Source organism: Nannobrachium achirus, assembly GCF_963921795.1.
Source record: "Nannobrachium achirus genome assembly, chromosome: 8".
In the NCBI taxonomy this organism is placed as follows: Eukaryota; Metazoa; Chordata; class Actinopteri; order Myctophiformes; family Myctophidae; genus Nannobrachium; species Nannobrachium achirus.
This window is the reverse complement of record NC_137817.1, coordinates 46,463,852-46,486,407: the sequence shown is the minus strand read 5'-3', so window position 1 is coordinate 46,486,407 and position 22,556 is coordinate 46,463,852. Positions and strand designations below refer to the sequence as shown.

The 22,556-nt window shown below is 42.7% G+C and overlaps 3 protein-coding genes across 4 annotated transcripts; 1 reads left to right on the top strand and 2 right to left on the bottom strand.

Annotated features, from left to right (window-relative positions):
• Positions 1-8,958, bottom strand: LOC308289900 (uncharacterized protein). Of its 2 annotated transcripts, none has more exons than XM_080731669.1 (6): positions 8,869-8,958; positions 6,022-6,507; positions 5,064-5,332; positions 3,075-3,151; positions 2,492-2,743; positions 1-1,332 (listed from the first exon to the last, which is right to left on the bottom strand). In XM_080731669.1, exons 2-6 carry the CDS (start codon positions 6,495-6,497, stop codon positions 1,090-1,092), a joined length of 1,317 nt encoding a protein of 438 aa, XP_080587795.1. In that variant the 5' UTR covers positions 6,498-6,507; positions 8,869-8,958; the 3' UTR covers positions 1-1,089. The 2 variants fall into 2 exon arrangements, with proteins under 2 accessions (XP_080587795.1, XP_080587796.1); XM_080731670.1 differs by having other exon boundaries at positions 5,064-5,320.
• Positions 8,959-9,621: 663 nt separating this feature from the next.
• On the top strand, positions 9,622-11,724 carry LOC308290327 (dual specificity protein phosphatase 14-like). Its single transcript, XM_080732124.1, has 3 exons — positions 9,622-9,744; positions 10,408-10,598; positions 11,022-11,724. Exons 1-3 carry the CDS (start codon positions 9,628-9,630, stop codon positions 11,233-11,235), a joined length of 522 nt encoding a protein of 173 aa, XP_080588250.1. The 5' UTR covers positions 9,622-9,627; the 3' UTR covers positions 11,236-11,724.
• Positions 11,725-13,379: 1,655 nt separating this feature from the next.
• LOC308289835 (DNA-directed RNA polymerase II subunit RPB4) lies at positions 13,380-20,823 on the bottom strand. Its single transcript, XM_080731603.1, has 4 exons — positions 20,609-20,823; positions 19,162-19,342; positions 14,649-14,744; positions 13,380-13,804 (listed from the first exon to the last, which is right to left on the bottom strand). Exons 1-4 carry the CDS (start codon positions 20,685-20,687, stop codon positions 13,726-13,728), a joined length of 435 nt encoding a protein of 144 aa, XP_080587729.1. The 5' UTR covers positions 20,688-20,823; the 3' UTR covers positions 13,380-13,725.
• Between the last annotated feature and the right edge of the window lie 1,733 nt (positions 20,824-22,556).

The window sequence follows — 22,556 nt, the reverse complement described above, 5'->3', positions numbered from 1 at the left end:
TGGTGCATTTATATAGCGCTTTTATCCAAGGCACTTTACATAGATTGTGCATTACATTCACCCATTCACACACACATTCATACACCGGTGGCGGAGGAAACCATGCAAGGCACCAACCTACTCATCGGGAGCAATTAGGGGTTCAGAGTCTTGCTCAAGGACTCTTCGACATAAACTCAGGGGGAGCCCGGATTCGAACTGGGAGCCCTTCGTGCTCTAATAACGGTTTCTCTACCCTTGAGCTATGCCTCCCCTAAACAGATACATATCAAAACTCGCTGTGCCTGAGAGCCAATAGCTGATGGCTGATTACAATGGTGGGGAATCGGCCGGGTGACATTTGTTCCCATGTTACTTTAACTATGAGTTACTTCCATGTACTGTAAGTCTCTGGAGCCAGACTGTTGCCTCTCGCAATGTTCAAATGCCAATGTCATACAGTCTTTGCAAAGGAAGCACTGAAAACCGTCCTGGACCAAAACAGATGTCTTCCTTTACGCATATTTGCAATAGCGTAGATTTGTCCTACTGCAAGTCAAATTAGTCTAAGCGCATATTAGCTTGCTGCTTGGCAGAAATGGGAATAAAAAAAAAACTATATATTTTCTAGAATGGAAATGCCAAATAGATGACAGCTTCCATTCTTGGCTCTCGGAAGGTGTAGTTCCAGCCTCTATGCAGCATTCAGAGATTTTGGCTACACAAGACTACTTCTAGTTGCTATACAAATGAATAGTTTTATCATTATTATTATTATCACCATTATAGACTGAGAGCCGCCCTGTGGAGTGCCGCCATGACAGCGGTTTCAACCCTACGTACAACCAGGGAAACCGATACAAAACACACATGGCTTCCCAAAGCTGCATGCTAACATTAGGAGTGAGTAGCTAATGAAAAGTTTAAACTTTAGGTTGACATTTTTTTATCCACTTCTGGTGAACATCTTTGTAACTCCTCGTCCAGAGTATCAACAGACTAGAGTTGCACCGGAGCCATGGCTGACGGCGCCCTCTACAGAGGAGTGCTCAGGAAAACCATTAATGGATGCTTACTTCCATACTCTTTGAACAATGCACAGTGCATAGATCATTCCTCCACAGTTGTTGCCAGTTGTTTGTTCCGGAGGTGGGGCAACAGTGCGTCTGTGTAGAAGGTCTCCAGTTTGGACACGGTCTCCGCCCACCACTCGGGGTCAAAGGCGACGGGGACGATGGCGGTCTCTCTGAGGGTGTAGACCACCAGGTCAGCCTGGGTTAACCCCGTCACCGCCAGCTGCACCTGGATCTGACTGTAGTAGCTGTGATCCTGCTTCAGGTGGTAGACTGGCGGCTGTATGGGCAACACGGAACCCAATGTTACAGAACGCTACATAACATAACGAAAACAGGAAAGATCACTACTAGAACACTAGAACAGAACCCTGTCGAGGGCACAACAACGTTAGGGTTTTGAGGCGGTGGCTCTCCAACATTTTCAAGTCTGTTTCAAGTATTTGGCCGTGGACCCTCATTTGGAAAGATTTTGTGCCAGGGGGGACCCCCTTCAGAGAAGATGATGTGCTAGAAATGTTACTTTTTCTAAAGATCTCAAGATTATTTAAAAAAAGTCCCCTTTAGGCTATGGTCCCACCTAACTTTGTGTCTGCCTATGTGGTTGTCTTTTTTAAGTGGTTTTCAATGGTAACATGTTTTCACAAATGCCCTGCCATCTTGGCCCAAACCGGCCTACCACAAGTTCGGCGCGAAACGAACATAGAAGATCTCCAAGCCCACAACGTGTGAGGCAGCGATGCGTTGTGGATCTATATATATATATATGCTGTTAAATGTTTGGGTGGGACTCCTGGGCCTCAGTAGCCTGTGATTGGGCTACTAGGCCAGTATTCAGATGATAGAGAAGCCAGTGGGCCAATCATGTGATGTCTCTATGCTCTGTGGGCCGGTGCCACTTAGTGGCCGTCAGGCCAAAAAACTACTGTAACTATCCAGCAGCAAAAAAAATAAATAAAATAAAATCCACCCCTGACCAAAACTCTGATTTGGCATGCATAGTGTAAACGTGGCCTTGAGTAAATCCATTTTTCAGTGAGTGCAGTCTGCTATTAGTGGGTTAAACGATGGTTTAGTGATGAGTCATAATTCACATTTTTTTGTGTATTTTTGGGGGCCATTTCTAGTCCAAGGAAAGTTTTTTGTGCAAAACAAATGCTTGCTATGGATTCAGAATCATGACAAACCCCGGCCTAGTTAGACCCCTCACATCCTCACATCCTACTTAAAGCAGATTTTTTTTCTGGGTATTTTCCTCCTATAGAAAGTCGATGGGAGCCCAACTTGATATGGATAATTCTATGGGTAAACTTCAAAATAAAGTTTGGTACCCAAGGCTAAAATCCATCGTTAGGTCCTAAAGAAGCCTAAAAAAAAGTTTGCCGCTTTTATCCGCTTCGTTTCAATAATGTCAAAAAACAGGGTTGTCAGAGCTCTACCTTCATGGGTCTCTGTGCGTCTCTGGGCTCCAGCGTCAGACAGAAGGCTGCGTCCTGCTCGCACGCCTCCTCCACCGTCCTCTCTCTGTGCTTGTAGGGACACTTCACCTCCAGGCACAGCAGCCATTGGCCGCTCTGTCTGTCCGTCACAATGCCGTCGGGGCTGGCAGCCAACCAGGAGCGCTGGGGGTCGATGAATAAGCCGCACTCCTGCACAGTCACATCTCGACCCAGAGCTCTGCTCTTTAGACCCTGGAAACATAAACATATATTTCTTATTATTTTTAAAGAGGTGGTGCCGTAATTTCGTACTTTTTCTGTTTTGTATATGTGTCTATGAGTTAACATTACTCTAATAGACCACCGGGTGTGGTCTTCCCTGTGTATTTTTGCTTTCTTCCTACGATAATCATAATACCTGATCATCATGTTTTAGGGGGGGGGGGGGGGGGGGAAATCATGGCACCCCATCTTTAATAAACTCTCCCGAATTCAGTTGTTTGCCTTATTACAAGATTATTCTCTCTCCATCACCCCACAACTCCAACCCTGATAATAGCCACAGTGGAGATTTACACATTACCTGGTACTTGCGGACAGCCACTTTCTCTCTCTCCACTCCCCACCTCATGGCTCGGGTCTGAACATTTGGACCCTCCCCTGACAGAGTGAAACATGACATGAAAACAAGAAGTCAGACACAGAACACTGCTTCCTCTGTCAGCTTCACTAACACATTGGAGACATGGTCTGAGCATCCAAATATAGCAACACTGCAGAAGATTACGTATGTTCATTAAGCGTTTGTTTTACAGTAGTTTCTTACACCCTGGACAATGCTTCATATACCCGCTTATAGGGCCCTATTTTCGTCCTTGCCTTAGTTTATCCCTAAACTTCTTTTACTTTTTGAAAAACATTTTAAAATGCTTCAAATAGCCGATTAACAAGCTCACAACATGTCGATGTAGATTGACTAGTTCTACCACTTTTTCGAGTCACGTGTTCAAATACTGGATTCTGATTGGCTAAATTCCGGAGGTTATGAGAGGACAACTGCCGCAAAGTTGTGTGTCCGAGATCAATGCGCCTCAGTGTACATCCGGGGACTTCAGGAGGTCCTTTCCCCCAACCAACAAATGACGGTGGCAACGGTCCTATGTTTACTAACGTGCATGCTATAGTCGCCGATTTATTTGGATCCAATGCAATCCGCCAACTTTAAAGCCCCTTTTCTCTGAACCTATGCCTTTCTGGAAGCGAACAGCCTCTATTTACGGCCGGAACGGTACTTCTAACTGACGTTAGCTTAGCTGTAAGCTAGACGCATGGATTAGTATGGAGTTGGCGCCATCTGTTGGTGAGTAGAAGATGTTGTTTGTGGAACTATCTGCTGTCTCGCGGAAGTTTTATAGGCAATAATGATTGTAACTTAAGATCCTTGCAAGTTACAACTATGTGTTTTCTTTCATGTATACGGGAAAAAGTGGTAGAAAAGCTATTTACCACTCGGGGTCGGACATTATGCTCTCATAATGTCCTGAGTGATGGTGTTATCGGACTCGGCTGCGCCTCGTCCGATAACACCCTCACTGCGGACATTATGAGAGCATAATGTCCTCTCACTCGGGGTAAATTGCTTACTTAAACTTGCCTGGCTCCAGCCAATAGACCCGCCCACTCTCTGAGTGGACTGCTTCTTTTGGTCTGGTGTTGCATAATGAACCTCTACCTGCTCTGGTCTGAGGCAAGCCCAGGCCAATGAGAGTCGGAGCCTCGGAGGAGGGGGTGGGTCTAACTTTTGAAAATCAACAACAGAAACAGTGGAGATAGCTCGTTAGTGATCACTTTAATCAATTAAAGCATCAAAGACAACAACCTGTTTGATGCCTGTCATAGAGGGGAGGGGGAGTGGGGGGATGTTTTGTGTACACACAAGTCAAACACAACCCCTCCCACCAGATCTCTTGTGATTGGGAATTTCACATTTTAAATCCCCTCCCCTTTGAAATCTCTTGTCAATGGGACAACGTCAGACTCAAGCTCCAGCGCAGAGTCTGAAATCAGGCTATAGTTGAACAATTTAGAAATGTTTTTCAAAACAGTATTAAAAAAGGCAAAGAAGTTTAGGGATAAGGGGTAAGGCATGGATGAAATATAGCTCATAGACTCAACTCCCTCCTGGCTTCCAAACTCCCCATTGCAGTCAGAACTGCAGACTCACTCCCAATTATCCGCACTAATCTGAATCTTCAGACGCCACCTCACCTCCTAGCGATTCAATTCAAAGGAGCTTTATTGGCATAAGAAAACATACGTTTACATTGCCAAAGCAAGTGTCAAAATATACTAAAAACGTTAAAAAGAACATTCATAGTGGAAATAGCCGATCTACAAGCTGTGACGCGTTGTGAGCTCGTAGATCTGCTATTTCCACTATTTTTGAGAATGTTTGAAAATATATGAACATTTTTCAACATGGAAACGATTATGTTGATTATGCAAAATAATTGCGATTAGACGATTATGTAATTATTGTGACAGGCCTAGGTAGGAGGTTTGCGTACTGTACCTGTGATAGAGTCGAGGTAGGAGGCGGGGGGGTTGTGACGGGCGGGGTCTTGGATGAAGCGACAGTGGGCGATGCGGTGGGCGACGGACGCCGTGATGCGGTTCTTCCTCCAGGAGAACCAGGCGGGGTTCTCCGTCTGGCCCCGGGTCAGCACCTCCACCCGCTTAACCAGCCCACGCTCCACCTTCACCCCCACACCCACTGGCACCTCCTCTGGGCCGGGAGGAGGAGCACCATCTCTGTCGTTACACCTCCTCCTGCTGGCAGGGCTGTCAGTCACCATCATGACATTTAGGTTGATCGTTAATTGTCAGACAAATGCGGTAAATGTGATTAATGATCTAATTGTGCTTTTTGGCATCGAACATTGGAACATGTTTAATCAAGATGTCTATTTTTTTAGCGGGGCTAGACTAATTTGCAATGACAATGAGTCGGAAATAATGATTTCAAAATGTTCATTTCATCCAGCTGTTTTTATACAGATAAATGGAAACAATTCTAACAATTAAGCAAAAATGATTGTGATTATGTAATAATAAAAGAATTTGGTCTCTTCTCACTTCCTTCAAAAGGTATTACCAATTATACTAATAAATCACAGTGGTTCTCAAACCTTTTATGTCAAGGACCCCCATGTACAAATGGAACCAAATTGGTTCCATTTGTACATGGGGGTCCATTGGTTCCATTTGTGCACTCTCTTACAAAACTTTTAAGGGGTCATTTGGAACCCCCAAGGAACCATGACCACACTTTGAGACCCACTGGTGTAGCAGAGTGTTTCCAGTGAGCCAACATGCACATTATCAACAACCTGACTCTGTTTGACCAGAATGGACCAGAGCCTTCATTAGTATTATTTGATAATACCTGAAGGAAGTGAGAAGAGACTTCTCTCCAAAATGGCTGCAGTGCATATAGCCTATTGTTACCTAGACTATTGTTACAGGCCTACCTGTCAGAGCTGTGACTCTTATCTGGAGTCAGTGTAACATCGGATGATGTGGTCTTCTTCCTATCAGAGCTGTGACTCTTATCTGGAGTCAGTGTAACATCGGACGATGTGGTCTTCTTCCTGTCAGAGCTGTGACTGCCCTGATTTTGAGTCAGTGTAACGATGGATGTTGCGATGTTTTTCTTATCAGAGCTGTTCTTTCCTTGACGTCCTCTGTGAGTGTTTTTTGTCCCAGTCCGTGGCCGGTTCGGGGCGGCAGCGCCTTCCGTCAGTAGGGTGATGCTAGGGTGGTACCTGATGTTAGCAGCCACCAGGTTCTGCTTGGCTCCTGTCTGTGAGGTGATGCTTGGGTGGTACCGGATGTTAGGAGGTACCAGGTTCTGCTTGGCTCCACTTCCTGTCACAGGGACTCCACTGTGGGCAGGATGGTGGGCTGACTTCCTGTCGGGTCCATTGTTCTCTACTGCTACCGGCATGTTGGAAAACCTGGCCATGGAATGCAGAATGTCAGGTTACTGTGTAGGCTGGCCGAGCGTGGACGTTCTATGACCCAGAAGGGCGGGGATACGAGCCGCTGAATCTCAGCGACCAATAGCATTTGTTTCGGCCAGAGCTCTTAATTGCTCTCTTTGAACTTCAAAGGGGTTGTGAACTGAGGTAATTGATTGGGCCATAAAAGTGTCAAGAGTTTGTTAGGGATCTCTCATATCAATGAAAGCATCAAAGACAACAACCTGTTTGATGCCTGTCATAGAGTGGAGGGGGAGGGGGAGGGGGAATGTGTTTGTATACACACAGACTCGCCTGATTGGCTGAACCACAGTTACTGGGGGGCTTTACCCAGGTTTTTCTTTCTTGAATGAAATGCCTGGATCCCAAGGCTAGTTACTGTGTGTCCCTCTGAGTGACTATTCACGATATTCCTGGCCATTCTATGGAGGCTGCCATTTTCCTTTTACAGAGGGCGCTGGAGCATTTTTAAACATCTTTTCACTTCCTCCCAAGTCGAAGAACAAGAGATCCCAAGGAAGTGACAGGGAATTGTCTGTTGCCAGATATTGCCAGAGACAAGCGGCCAGGTCTATGAATAATAAGCCCAATAGAATTAACTAGGTTCAGTTTTACTACTTTGCTATTTAAAAAATATAGAGGAAAGAAAAAACGAAAATAATTTGAATATTTTTGAAACATTTTAACAACACAAATCTGTGTGGCGGTCCCTGGCACCACATATTTTCAGATGGGGGTCTGCGACTGTGGACAAATCTGTTAATCTGGGGTCCTTGATATGAAAAGATTTGGGAACCACTGGTTTAAAAAATATTAGAAAGTAAGCCCAATAAACAACGACACCAATTGCTTATTATAAGCAGACATGGCAACACCGGTTCATTCAGAGCCAAGAGCCCAGAGCGCCTCTACTGACACTTTAATGCAAGGACACAGGAAACCAAATGATGTTTTTTATTTTCTTTCAGGATATGAACAGGAAGCCGGGGGCGGGGCCAGGAATATCGTGAATAGGACCACTAAGACTGTGCAAAATTAAAAAAAAGATTCATATTGTGTAAGACTGTGATTCCCAACCTGTGGGCCACGGGAGTATTGCCAGTGGGCCCCCAAAATAATTGGAAAACACTATGATATAATTAATTAAGACATAATGTAAAACAATATGTTTTTCTTTAAACTCCAAGATGTATGTAACACAATGGACTGATTGATTATTAACATAGACGTACACTTTGAAAAAGAATTTCAGCATTAAAATGTGTTTAACCACTATACTTCGACTATTTAATAATATTCTAAAAGCTCACAGCGTATCACTTTTGTGCTGCGTTGCGAGCTTGTACACTGCTATTTTTGGAGAGAGAAAAAATATATAATGAATTGTTCTTCTTTTATGGGGGTCCCAATCCCTGGCACAAAATGATTTTCAAAAAGTTTGAGAACCAACCACTGATTTAGAAGACACATTCAAACAGGTGAGGACGGTACCGTGGAGGACAGCTTGTTGACTAGTTAGCCCATATGACCGTCCTGTATTCAGGGCTAGTTGACTAGTGCACATGGTGAAGGCTTATATTTCTGATGGGGAACGGGGTGTTGGGGCTGGTTCTGGTGACAGGGGGCTGACCATAGATATATCTATGGGGCTGACTGACCAGAATAGACATGGGGACAGAACAAGTTCTAACATGTGAGCACAGCTGAGCAGACCTCCGGTACAGCAGGGGCGCACTTATGGCACGACGACAGTTATTCCAATGGTTCTACCTTATCTGGTGACCTATCGAATTCTGTGACCGGACCAGGCTGCTGTATTAGTCTTTGGCATAAATGGTTCCATAAATACACACATACAATTAATAACAACAGCAACAACAACAATGCCAAATAATTAACTCTAATCTACGTTTTAACCTATTAATACAATGACACGGACATAATTCGACAGGTCACCACTTTTAGTCTAACGCCCGGGACGCTGCGTCTTCCGTGTTTGGATCCAGAATGTATTATTTATTTATTACTATGGAGGATTAGAAACAGGTGAGACTGCACTGCGTTTTAAATCTATGAATACGTTTGAACATAATTAATACATTATGAACTAATTATATTCTGGTCGACGGACACGACACGGCGAGGTGGTAAAAATGTCTTTCCAACAAACCTTCGTTTGTTTTGGTTCAACTTCAATCATCGTCACTCATCGTACAACGGTGTCGCCTGCCGACTAGAACAGATCTACAAATCATACCATAACGATGCGTTGTTGTTAGCCTACTGTCCACTGTATTTATTTGATATATTAATCCTGTGTGAGAGAATAGTTTTTACCTGCTGTTGCTGCTTTACTCCCGCTGGTCTGTGTGTGTTCTACAGTGAAGCTGTCACTGTGCTGTGTATTAGTTGTGTTGTGGAGATGAGATGGAAACAGAAAATGAATCATGCTAAAATAACATGTGGGTGAGTCACTGTCAGATGACAAACACGTCACATTAACCTCTGACCGTCTGATCTACATGTACAAAACAAACCAATTGGGGACATTTTGGAACTCGAATTAATTTGCAATTGTGCGTTATTGTTGAACATAGCTGACATGGGTAGTACGAGTAGAAAATGTTCTTAAAATAGATCCTTTTAAAAGTGACTTAAGGCCAGTAGATGGCGTTGTTCAGCCATATTCAATGAATAGAATGACACATTTCTGGCCTTACTCATGGTAAATGATGTTCAGTCTTATTGCTATTTCTTCCTATTTGATGTGGGACCATTCTACCTATTCAATATTTTTAAATGCCTCCATCTGAGAAAAAAAGGGACCCCAATAAAGTCTAAAATCTTTTTGTGTTCTTTATCCTTTTAGTTGACCTTGTATCAGTGAACTGTAAAATTAAGTATTCTAATTAAGTATTCAATCAATCAAAAGGGGGACATCACAGGGTCATAATCCTGAGTTTTATACATTTTACAGTTGTATATTTCCTTGAAACCATTATTAATAAAACCCTTATCAATAGTAATAATAATAATAATATTTGCAAGGAATAAATTAGTTTTCCTGTATGTGTGTGTCTTACAGATGGAGCCAACATGGCTGCATCACAGATCACTTCCGGTCTGTATGTGAGCGGCCTGGACGCGGCCCTCAACCGCATGTTGATCTCCAACAGGAACATCACTCTCATCGTCAACGCCAGCGACCTACAGGTAGAGTATTAAACACATGATGGAGCCCTTTAAAAATAGTTCTAATATCTGATCTAGAAGCCCCCATGTAATGGTCTTTGGGTACTAAATCTGAGATATTATTATTATAAAGTCTCACACAATGTGTCAATGTAGCTGCTATTTGAACTATTTAAAAATGTTTTTCTAAATAGTAAAAAAATGCCCCGAGCCCAAATGTTAAGCATAAGGGGTATTATATATATACAATATAGGGCCCTAGCTTCCTTATTCTTGGGGCGCAACATTAGGTGAGAATTTTATGGAAAATCTTTGGACAATATATTTAGCGTATTGTGACATCGAACCTTCTGCAAAGGTTGAAAATAGTTAAAGATGTAAGTTTGGCCAGTGACACGTTTTTAGTGAGTGTTGGCTGAGTCCACAGAAATACAGCTGTTTATCACTTAAATGTCCTCTTTGGAATTCACTGCTATTTCAAACTTTTTTGGAAAATAAAACAGGATAAATAATATGCATTGACTATCAAGGAGAACATAGGTCTGTGGCACTGGAGTGTTTAATGAAACACAGTTTTTCCAGTTATCCCAGAAAGTGTATTTTAATACCTAGATATGAAGCTGAATTAATAAACTGTAAAATAACTTTCTGTGCTGTCTCCATTGGGTGTATTTATTTATTTAGGTGTCCTACCCACACCCAGGAAGCGTGGAGATCCTGCACGTGCCCATTGAGGATCGACCCCACCAACCACTGTCTCCGTACCTTGACACCGTGGCTGACAAGATCCACGGCAACCAATCAGGAAACACGTTGGTTCACTGTACGCAGGGACGCAGTCGATCGCCTGCCCTGGTCATGGCCTACCTGATGAAGTAATGCAATACTGCTATTACTGCTACTGTAACACCAGATCTATGACTATATACTAGTACACTGCTACTGCCACTATAATAGTACTAGTGGTCAGGCACGTGCATGCATAGACATCAAAGGGGGCTCGATCCCCTGCCCTCTCATCCATCTGTAAAAAGTGCCCTCTCCAGAGCATGAATGCAGTTTTCACTAGGATGAAAGAAATGCAAATGCCCCCTTTCCATGCCATACCTGAAGGCAGCGTTCAAGAGAATTGCAAGAAACATGCAAGAAAAAGCACCTGTTTCACTTGTTTCTATGAATCTGTTAGCGCCTACAAGATGGGGATGATTTATACATAATGTGTGTCGTCACTATAGCTGAAAGAATAGTATAACTACTACAGTACGTTAACCTTCCTCCCATTTCTCCTGGACTGGCAGGTATGAGAACATGAGGCTCTGTCAGGCGTGCAACGTGATGATGGACAAGCGTCCGTTTGTGCGTCCCAACGCCGGCTTCTGGAGACAGCTGATAGACTACGAGATCAAACTGTTTGGCAGCAGCACCGTCAAGATGGTGAAGACTCCGTCCGGAGTCCTACCAGAGGTCCAACACCGTGACCCAGACGCCGAGGCATACTGTCTGAACATCTGACATCAACACATACAGTCTGAACATATCATCTGACATCAACGCATACTGTCTGTCTGAACAAGCGCTTCAAGCTTGTAGATCTGCTATTTTTGAAAAGTTGTGATTTATTTATTTATTATTATTTATTTTTTTCTCAAATCTTTGAATATATGTATTTTTAAAGCGAACATTTGTAAATACATTTTTGACTTCTGGGGGTCCCGGTTACTAAACATTTTGAGATGGGTGTCCGTGGCCAAATACATATCATTTTGCGTGTCCTTGACATGAAAAAGTTTGAGCACCCCTGACATAGAAAGTAGGTTTTTCAGAAACCTGTTGGGATTTAGGAGACATTATAGTCCGCTTGCCAGCCCATTGAGCCCCATTGTGAACCCGGACATATTGAGTACAGTAAGGTTTTATGTTAGAAATGTTGAGTATGGGTCCCCAGCATATAAAAACCACCGGATGCTAACTTGTATATGTTGAGCAATTTTCATAATCAGCCACTAAAGTTGGTGTCCTATTAACTTTACATTACAGGAAAAATAAGCAAAAAAATAATCTGCTTTAAGTAGCATATGAGGGGTCTAACTAGGGGTATTTCATGATTCTGAATCCATTGCAAGCATCCGTTTTGCACGAAAATCATTCCTTGGCGAAATATCGGCCTTGGTTTAGTGATTAAAAGTGCCGAATCATCACTTTTCACATGTTTCTGGGGTCCGTTTTAGCCCAAGGAATGTTTTTCATGCAAAACGGATGCTTGCAATGGATTCAGAATCATGAAATACCCCTAGTTAGACCCCTCATATGCTACTTAAAGCAGATTATTTTTTTGCTTATTTTTCCTGTAATGTAAAGTTAATGGGACACCAACTTTAGCGGCTGATTATGAAAATTGCTCAACATATACAAGTTAGCATCCGGCAGTTTCTACATGCTGGGGACCCATACTCAACATTTCTAACATAAAACCTTACTGTACTCAATATGTCCGGGTTCACATTCTGGCTAGTAGACTATTATAGAATCGGGTCAAAAATATTCAAAAGACTTGCACACAGTTTCACGATTTAAAATAAATAGCAGATCTACAAGCTTGCAGCGTGGCAGAGCTTGTATATCTGCTATTTTTGAAAAGTTAAAGCATAAAATAATGTTAAACTAATAATGCGTAATAAATGCGTTCCCGCGTATATTTTTGTTACAAAGTTAAAGCACTATAATATTCTGATAGCAGGGGCCTCCCTGTCTCTCCAGCTCTTTGATAAACAGAAAATATCCATTTAATGCTTACACCATTGACGACCATGTGGATCTTGAGACACTAGGTGGCACTGTGTGACCACTGACCAACCTCTTCCATTAGAAAACCATGGTCTCTTTACTAGTTTTAACTGTGTTGTGTCAAGTGTTTTTATGTTTACATGATACCAGTAAGACTCCCTAAACGGGAGATAAGCGACCGTCAGGTCACCCCAAATAGAGTGGCACTATCATTTTGTTGAATGGTTGCGTACAACAGTGGTACTCAAAATCTCAGGCTGCGACCCCCCAAAATAATTTGAACTGGGGAGCACTTGGGAGTTGTAGGAGTTGAGGCATTACACTTTGAGATCTACAAGGTTGCAACGCCTACAACCTTGTAGATCTGCCATTTCCAGTTTGATTACTATTGATGCATTAATGGTCTTAAAAAAAGGTCTTAAAAGTCTGTACTGTCACTTCACTGTCATCTGGGGACCCCCCCAAAAATCATGTGGGGACCCTGACCCACATGTTGAGAACCACTGGCATACAATGACAAAGGGATTCTGATTCAGAATCAGACAAAAAACAATCTCCTATGTGGCTTCAAATGTGATTCAAATCAGATTTCTTAAGATGTGTCTCAGTCTGGAAACACTGACTGAAGCCTGTTTTATACTACATTGTATGATGATACTGACATGAATAGAGCTATTTAACACTTGTTTTTTAACACAAAATATCACTCAAACTTTTAATGCCACATTTCATACTTTGTCATGACAGTATAATGCACAAGTACAAAAGAATCGTCTACAGGTTCAAAACAACCCATGAAATTGTATGACATTGTATGCCCAAAATAGGGATTGAATGATTAAACCAAAAAGATCGTCTGTTTTCAGTCCATGCCACAAAGTATAAATCAGGCTTTTTACTGTTCATATGAACCCAAGACATCTGTGTGAATAAAAACTGTAACAAGTCAACAACTACAAAAATGTCTTGTTTATTGGCAAAACACTAAAAAAAGGAAAGCTGAAAGTTGTATATTTGTCATGAATAATTCCGTTCCAGTCATTCATTCCAAAAGTGGTTTTCACATTGCACGCACAACATACACGTTTAGGTTCTCCAGGTGTGTTAACGTTTTCCTTACAACCAGTGAGGAAGTAGTTATTGTAACCGGTGGTAGAGTTTTGGGTTGGAATGAAAACAGCAGGGGTTCAGGAGGATGAGCTCAGGGGTGGAAGGTCATCAATACTGGAAACTTCTCTTGGTCTGGATGTCGTCCAGGATCTGCTGGAGTTCCTCGTCCTCGAAGCGTCCCTCTAGACTGAGGAGCACACGAGGAACACTAGATTACTCACTGCTTCACTTTGATAACAATGTGAACACCTCACCTATTTTTATTTAGTCTCTGTTGGTCCAAAACAGTAAAAGTAGTTGATCTACAAGTTCAAAATGTGCCGCTTCGTGCCACGTTTTGAGCTTGTCGATCTGCTTTTGATGCTTTTGTGTGATAGTGTTGCTGTTGAGCAGAAATATCTACTTCGTTTTTTTTTTTACAGTATCACACAAAGGAACAGAAATTGTTGATCAAGCTCACAACGGTTCACAGTTTAATTTTAGAATTGTTTTGGAGGGTAAATTGAAAGTGGTTGAGTGTGTCTGTGGGTTTCATAAATATTTAACCAAATGAAAAATAGGAACATAGATTATTTTTTACATTTCCTTTTGGACATACAGTATGGGTTTTGCATCAGGCAGCGACGATATGTTGCTAAAAGAACGATGAATGGAGAAACAAGAATGTACACACTTGCGTATATAAACCTCTTATGTCTATATTCTAACTTTTTGTGTTTTTTCTTAAATGAATGCCCTACTTGATCCTACTACAGTGTCGCACAAAAGCATCAAAAGTAGCTGATTCGCAAGCAATTCTTTATTTGTTTTATTTAACCTGTTTTCTGTCGTCATTATTATCTCTCACACACACAGAGACACAGACACACACACACACACACACACACACACACACACACACACACACACACACACACACACACACACACACACACACACACACACACACACACACACACACACACACACACACACACACACACACACACACACACACACACACACACACACACACACACACACACACACACCTGGGGATGAGAGCCTTGCCCTCCTCGGCTGCCTCAGGACACAGGTTGGCCAAACTGGCCAGCTCAAACTTATGAAGCTTCTTCTGCAGTAGAAGACTGGAAGAGACAACAGCACATGTTAACACATTAAACCAGTACATTAGTCACGCTCCATGTACTATTTTACCACAGCATAAGATCTGTGCATAACTTGTAGTCCCAGGTTTCCAGAAGGAAACCGCTAGAACGATCCAGTTCAATTTTTTACCATGGCTTCATTTGATCAACAGATTTGAACAAGAGACACATAAGTACAGTATATTACACCTTTGTTACTGTGAATGTTTCTCCTGAACAGGAAAACAGGTGTGCCACCCAGGGCTTGATATTAAGGGTTGTCCAATGTCCGCTTGTCTTGGACAAGTAATTCATGAACAAGTCCAAATTGTACTGTCTGTTGGGACAAAGTGACTTTGTTTCCCTTTTTCCCCACGTTGATGTGACACTTTTAGCAGCTTTGTGCTGTAAATGTAGATATGACAAAGAGGGGTAGGCTGTACTTTTGTTATTTATATTCTTCTAATGGGTCCTACTCACGGTCATTAATCACAGGTGTGAATGGCCCGTCCACCTGAAGATATGGTAATAGTAACCATCAGACTGTGCATTCAGTCTTTGTATCACCCATAGCATTCGGTCCAATCCACATGTCAATGCTAAGTAGAGTGCATTCATTAAGGCAAGGGGAAAGGAATGTAGGAATGTTTGTCCCACTACCACCAGACAGGTTAAAAATAACAAACAGAACAATAACATGGTACAACGTATCGCACCACAGCCCACGTGAAAGTACAATGCCATCAGACCCTGATTTATACTTCAGTCACACATTAGTTACTGTCAAAATGCCAATGTGTTGGTCTCCTAAGCTTGCCTTGTAGACTGTCTATTTTGGGCTAGCGACAGTCAAATTAATAGGTGAGAATAGATATGGTCAGTTATCCTAACTACTGTATTAATGATTATGTGACATCTTGTTTCCACTCACTGGAACTTGTTCAAAAGTGTATTCCAACACATTAACTGTCACACAGGAACCCAGTATATCCAAATGAGGATAAACGTTGTCTTTGGTGAGTAAATTACAAAGACTAATTCGGTAGGAATTATTCATTTCATACATAAATGAGAGATTTGCGGTCGCATCTGCAGTCCCCACGACTAGCAGTAATCCAACCACGCAATTTTAAGTCAATTTTTATTTATTTATTTTCGTTTGTATTGCAAAACACCAGAGGCGGAATCATAGGGGGCGCCTGGGAGCTTGAGCGTACAGTTATGAGAGCCCATTGATTTTTCGCTGACAATTCCTAGCACTCATTCACAAGTTTTCCCAAACTGGCCAAACTGCATTCCTGGCACTCGGCCGATATCACACGTTGGCTTTGTATAGGGCTAACACAGCGTCAAAGACCGCCCACATCCTGGCTGTATGATGTAGCTCTGTTATACTGTAGCCTACCAAGACGCGTCTCTGCGACCCCTGTGCCCCACACGCTGGACCACTAAAACGGCATCGCTGCAGTCCATTGCTTCCAACTACATTGCACTCAGCCCGTGGCCTGCGTATGCAGCTAGACACTTTTAGCACGTTTTTTTGCTTTGAGAATCATGCTAAAGTTTTTCTCACGTGTGGAAATGGTCATCACACATGTGGAGGATTGTGTTGTCGGAAACAGCGCCCGCAAACGCATGGTGCAATTCTATGGAGACGACTTTGATGAAGCCAGGCTGACACTGCATTGTGACGTTTGCCTGGAGATGGCAAAGACCAGTGGACTCACATTCTTTACTTATTAAGTAAAAGTATCAATACTGCAATGTAGATGTACTTCAATTCAAAATGAACTTGAGTAAAAGTACGAAAGTATTGGCATAAAAATGTACTTAAAGTACCAAAAGTAAAAGTACAATTTTTTGGAAAATAGCAGATCTACAAGCTCACAAGGCGTTGTGATATGATGCGTTTGGAGCTTGTAGATCGGCTATTTTCAAACAACCTATAGGTATAATGGCTAAAGTGGTTAATGTGTGTTTTAAAATATTATAACTTATATCCGAAAAGTAACTAGTAACTAAAGTTTTCAAATAAATGTAGTGGAGTAAAAGTACAATATTTGGATCCGAGATGTAGTGGAGTAGAAGTAAAAGTATTGGACATTGGAAATACTCAAGTAAAGTACAAATACCTACTTAAAAAGGGGCGGGGTCAAAAACGAGCACCCAGCTCAATATTGAAAATGCAACGTCCCTGCAAAACACTGTGTTATTCTCTGGGAAGATAAGACCACTTCCTGACGTGTAAGGTTAGAAATGTAATTGTCCGAAGGAAAATTACCTCAAAAAGCTAAGCCCTACCACCATTTGGAGACCTGGGACTACAAGTTATGAACACTTGCAAAGAGTATGGTTGGGCGATAACGCTTCAAATCAATATAATGATTATTATTTGGCTTCGATTAAGATTGTGTGTATGTGTGTGTCAGTGGTGTAAACTAACTAAGTACTAGTAGGTACTGTACTTAAGTACAATTTGGAGGTATTTGTACTTTACTTGAGTAGTTCCAATTTACAAATACTTTTTCTTATACTCCATGACATAGTTTGGAGCCCTGATCCCGCTGTGTGTCATCCCCCCATCTCTCTCCCCATTTCCTGTCAACCTACTGTATACCTACCAGTAAGACTCCCTAATCGGGAGATAAGCGACCGTTGGTCGCTTATCTCCACAAATAGGCCAAAAGTTTGTTTTACCAATTATCAAGACATACGGGCAGTTGACAGTTTGCCATGGTTACTCATTGAAGTTGAATCTCCATATATGGAGATAACCTACGCATCACACTAAATCTGACCTCACCAGCCCATATTTGGGCATGAGCAACTTATGTCTCCATATATGGAGATATGATGACATCACATAGTCCTCAGCCGATGATGTGGCGTGATGTCATACAATACACAAACGAGCCCTACAGTATAAAGGGGCAATTCTTGCCAGGAAAGAAGCATTTCTTCGACTCAGACCTTATCGCCAGGGTTGGCTTATAGCAGCTGTCGGTAGGACCATATATGGATTCTGTTAGTGTGGATCTCCTAACAGGGCATCATCTGGGATACCATCCCTTTTATGACCATATATGGAGATCCCTAACAGAATCCCTTTCATGCCCATATATGGAGATCCCTAACAGCATCCCTTTTATGCCCATATATGGAGATCACTAACAGCTAACAGAATCCCTTTTATGCCCATATATGGAGATCCCTAACAGAATCCCTTTTATGCCCATATATGGAGATCCCTAACAGAATCCTTTTATGCCCATATATGGAGATCCCTAACAGAATCCCTTTTATGCCCATATATGGAGATCCCTAACAGAATCCCTTTTATGCCCATATATGGAGATCCCTAACAGAATCCCTTTTATGCCCATATATGGAGATCCCTAACAGAATCCCTTGTATGCCCATATATGGAGATCACTAATATGGAGATCCATATATGGAGATCCCTAACAGGGTAAAAAAACATGGTTGCTATGGTAAACAGTTGGTTGCTAGGTTAAACAGTTGGTTGCTAGGGTAAAACCATGGTTGCTAAGGTGGTAGCTAACGTACACTAACAGACCAGCAACAACAGACTGTTGCCACAGCAACGTACACAAAGGTTTGTGTACACATGTGGTGTGATGTCATACTGAAGATATATGACATCACAGCTGTGGACTCTGTGATGTCAGAGTGATGCGGAGATATGAGCAGGGCAAAAGTGTGACGTCACACGTGTCACGTCACACGTGTGACTCAGGGACGGACGGCCGGTGGAGGTTTTGATACCAGTAAGACTCCCTAATCGGGAGATAAGCGACCGTTGGTTATCTCCACAAATATCACAACCTCCACCTCTCACGTCATACGGGTAGCCATAGTTACACCTGGAATGTTGAATCTCCATATATGGAGATAACCTACGCATCACACAAAGTCTGACCTCACCAGCCCATACTTGGGCATGGACGACTTATATCTCCATATACGGAGATGGCCATATATGGAGATACGATGACATCACAGAGTCCACAGCTGATGATGTGGCGTGATGTCATACAATAAACAAACAAGCCCTATATACTGATGCGATACGATGACATCACAGAGTCCACAGCTGATGATGTGGCGTGATGTCATACAATAAACAAACAAGCCCTATATACTGATGCGGAGATATGAGCAGGGCAAAGGTGTGACGTGTGACGTGTGACCGACCGACGGACGGACGGCCGGTGGAGGTTTTCATAGTAAACTGCTCCCTGACGGTCGCAACTAAACTGCGACCTTACGGTCGCAATCAATAAAGGCAGAAAAAGTCCCCAAAACTCTCTTAAAAGAATGTGAGTACTTTTTCACTGGTGTGTGTGTGTGTGTGTGTGTGTGTGTGTGTGTGTGTGTGTGTGTGTGTGTGTCTGACCTGCGGACACTAGCGATGGTCTCTCTGTTCTTGAAGCGGCTGAAGCGTCCCGTGTAGTTCAGTGTCTTCATGAACACCTCGGACAGCTCCTGCTCATCCTCTGCACTCTCGTTCTGCTGCTTTCGGTGTTCCAGCAGCATGTGTACCTCCGAGTTCAGCAGCGTCTCGGAACTCTCAAACTCTGCAGCAGCACAATTAAAGAATTACGTAGATTATTAAATGACATTAAGTACCAGATCAAGTTGTCTAAAGATACTATACATATAGAGAAGGGACCCGACATGGTCCTGCCCTGAGCAAGCAGCATTTACTAAAGTGGCAACGAAAAAAACTCGCCCTTAACTGGAAAAAGGGGCAGCCACCTACCAAATTAGTATTAACTACCAATAAGTATTTAAAATGTTACTTGTTGAGTACACTTTATAGCAATTACATTCATTTCAACAAAACAATATTACACCTCCTTTCAATTATGACTGGATCAAAATATTGCATATCACTGCTTTTAGGAAACAGCAATGTAACTTAATGTTAATTTAAGTTACAATCTGTGATTGTATTGATTGAATATTTGATAGCACCATATGTAGCATTATGATGTTTAAAAGGTATTACCATTCTGAAACTATGTTCTTGCTGACATATAGTTCTGTGTAGACTATATTTGTCATTTAATGCCTCTATGAATTTAGTACAAAGGACCTCAATGTAAATGTGCTTTCTTGGGTTTAAAATCCTATTAGTAGACCTTGTATCTGAACTGCACTGTCCTGTGCTTTTCCTATGTGAACTAATAAAGTATACAATCAATCACATAATTATGGTAGATGGGGGAGTCAGGGGGACTCAGAATGTCCCCGGATTATTTGGTGATTGACCTGGTCTAGCCATTCCAATTGTGTTCATTGTGTATTTGCTACTGGAGTTCACCTCTCACATGTCAATGACCGTTATGTTTACTGGCTAAGAACCTATACAAGAAATCTCAAAGAGGCTAAGTACCGCCATCGCCCAGGTGCCAGGCAAGCTAATACACAACACAAGACCCTTGATCGTTCTATGCTTTCAAAACAGCAAGTTGTTGTTCTATGCATGCAGCCACATGTTTTACCAGTGGTGGAAAAAGTACTCACATATTTTACTTGAGTAAAAGTAGGCTATCATTACTGCAATATAGAAATACTTTGGCAAATAGTTTCCAAATACATCTAGTGGAGTAAAAGTACAATTTTGAATCTGATATTTAGTGGAGTATTGGAAATACTCAAGTAAAGTACAAATACCTCAATATTGCTCTTACAGTATACTTACGTAAATGTACTTAGTCTTAGTTACTTTACACCACCGGCTAAGTACGAGTATCTAATCATCAAACTGGTGACTCTAATCAACTCGTATAAAAGGCTGACATTTATAAAATAATCCATGAATGTAATGTAATGTTTACCTTTTGGAAACAGTAGCTGTGAAGCATCCTCCTCTACGTCTCCCACATGCGGTGGAGCCGCGCCGCCTCCCGTCGCCATGACGACAACAATACACACTTAAAACAATAAATATATAAGCTATAAGTGATATACAGTACAAACCACAGAAGCAGAAGGAGTATAATCACTAATATTAAGTCACAGTGTGCAGCAACGCTCTGCTCATCCGACTCAATGGTTTTCTGTAAACAACACACGCAGGACATTCACTACCGGGTCAACTCAACCGCTACATCGGTCCTCTTCCGGGGTCAGCGAACTACAAGCCGAAAATAGCAGATCTACAAGCTCACAATGCCTTGCATAGGCCTACATTTGAAAACTTGTAATGAGTACTTTCTACTTTTGGTATTTTAAGAGCATTTTGATACCATTACTTTTGTACTTTTATTCAAGTAAATGTTGAATTCCCGAATTTTAAATTTTAACTTTTAATTGTGAAATGTTTTATACCTTTACTTAATTAAGTAAAATACCTGAGTATTTGTCTTACAAGACCCCCGTAGCTTTAAAAACTAGACCAGGTCAACCTGGTTGTGCCAGACCCCCTGTCTGTCATCATCATTTATGACATCATGCCTTTTGTAGGCATGTCATCATCATGTCATCATCATATATACCCTTTATATAGAAAACCAGGACAGACAGACAGACAGACCGACATTTGCTTATGTAGGCCTACCCATTTCATGGGTCTGGCAAAAAGAAACTCAGGTCAGTTGCATCCATAGACTGTAACTAGACCAGGTCAACCTGGTTGTGCCAGACCCCCTGTCTGTCATCATCATTTATGACATCATGCCTTTTGTAGGCATGTCATCATCATGTCATCATCATATATACCCTTTATATAGAAAACCCGGACAGACATTTGCTTATGTAGGCCTACCCATTTCATGGGTCTGGCAAACATATAAGTTGGTTGTTGATCACCATGGTTGCCATGGTTACCAGCAGCGCGACATTTAACAGTCGTGTCCAGGGTTTGTTGATAAACTCACGCGCGCCGCTCGCTGCATGCCCATGGGCTTCCCCGATTCTGATTGGCCCAACACGCACGTCACGGCGCTGCCCATTGGCTTAAACGTCGTGTGACGTTGCGCCCGGTCCAAATAAAAGAACCCAACGGGCCCATGGAAGGTTCATTCTGATATTCTTCACCAGGTATTACAGAATCCACCTTCCAGAGTAGAGTTTCTTCTGCCTGCGATCATCAACAAACCTCTAACGACCACCACAAACTCCTACAACAATCCACAACATCCAGCCTTTGTTGACTGCCACCATGGGTCAATGTTCTGGAAAACAACCCAAACCCCGTCGGACCCGTCCTGATCCACAGCTCACCCAGAGCACCGGGGGAGCCTCAGAGATGCAACCGTTTGTGCAGGTCCCTTTCCCCGTCAAGGAGAAGGACACTGTTCTGCCTCCTTCTCCAAGCCTTGGAAACCCACCTCCGCAGCAGCATTCTACCAGCGCAGGCTGTTCAGCGGAGCCCGTCGTCATCGTGGTGAGGTCCTCCTCCTCCGAGTCCTCCAAGCCGGTTCAGCCCTGCCTAGAGCCGGCCAACAGCAGCGGAGGCTCACGTCAACGACGCACGCCTCCACCCAAACTGTCCACCGTTGAAGCCTCTTCAACGACCAAGGATGCGCTTCCTAAGCAGTCCTCCTCCACCCACCAGACAACAACAGCGGACGTCCACCACTCTACAGACGATGAAGGTTACGGCACCATAGACAGAGTCGACGCCAACGGCGCCTCGCGTAGTAGAGTGTGCTCGCCGCCCATTCCTCCCACAGTGCGTTCTATCCAGCAAAAGGATGTTGTCCCCTCCTCTGACGAAGGCACCACCAAGGATGGAGACCGTGTAGTGCCCTCTGTGCTAAAGTCCGAATCAACGCCTGAGCC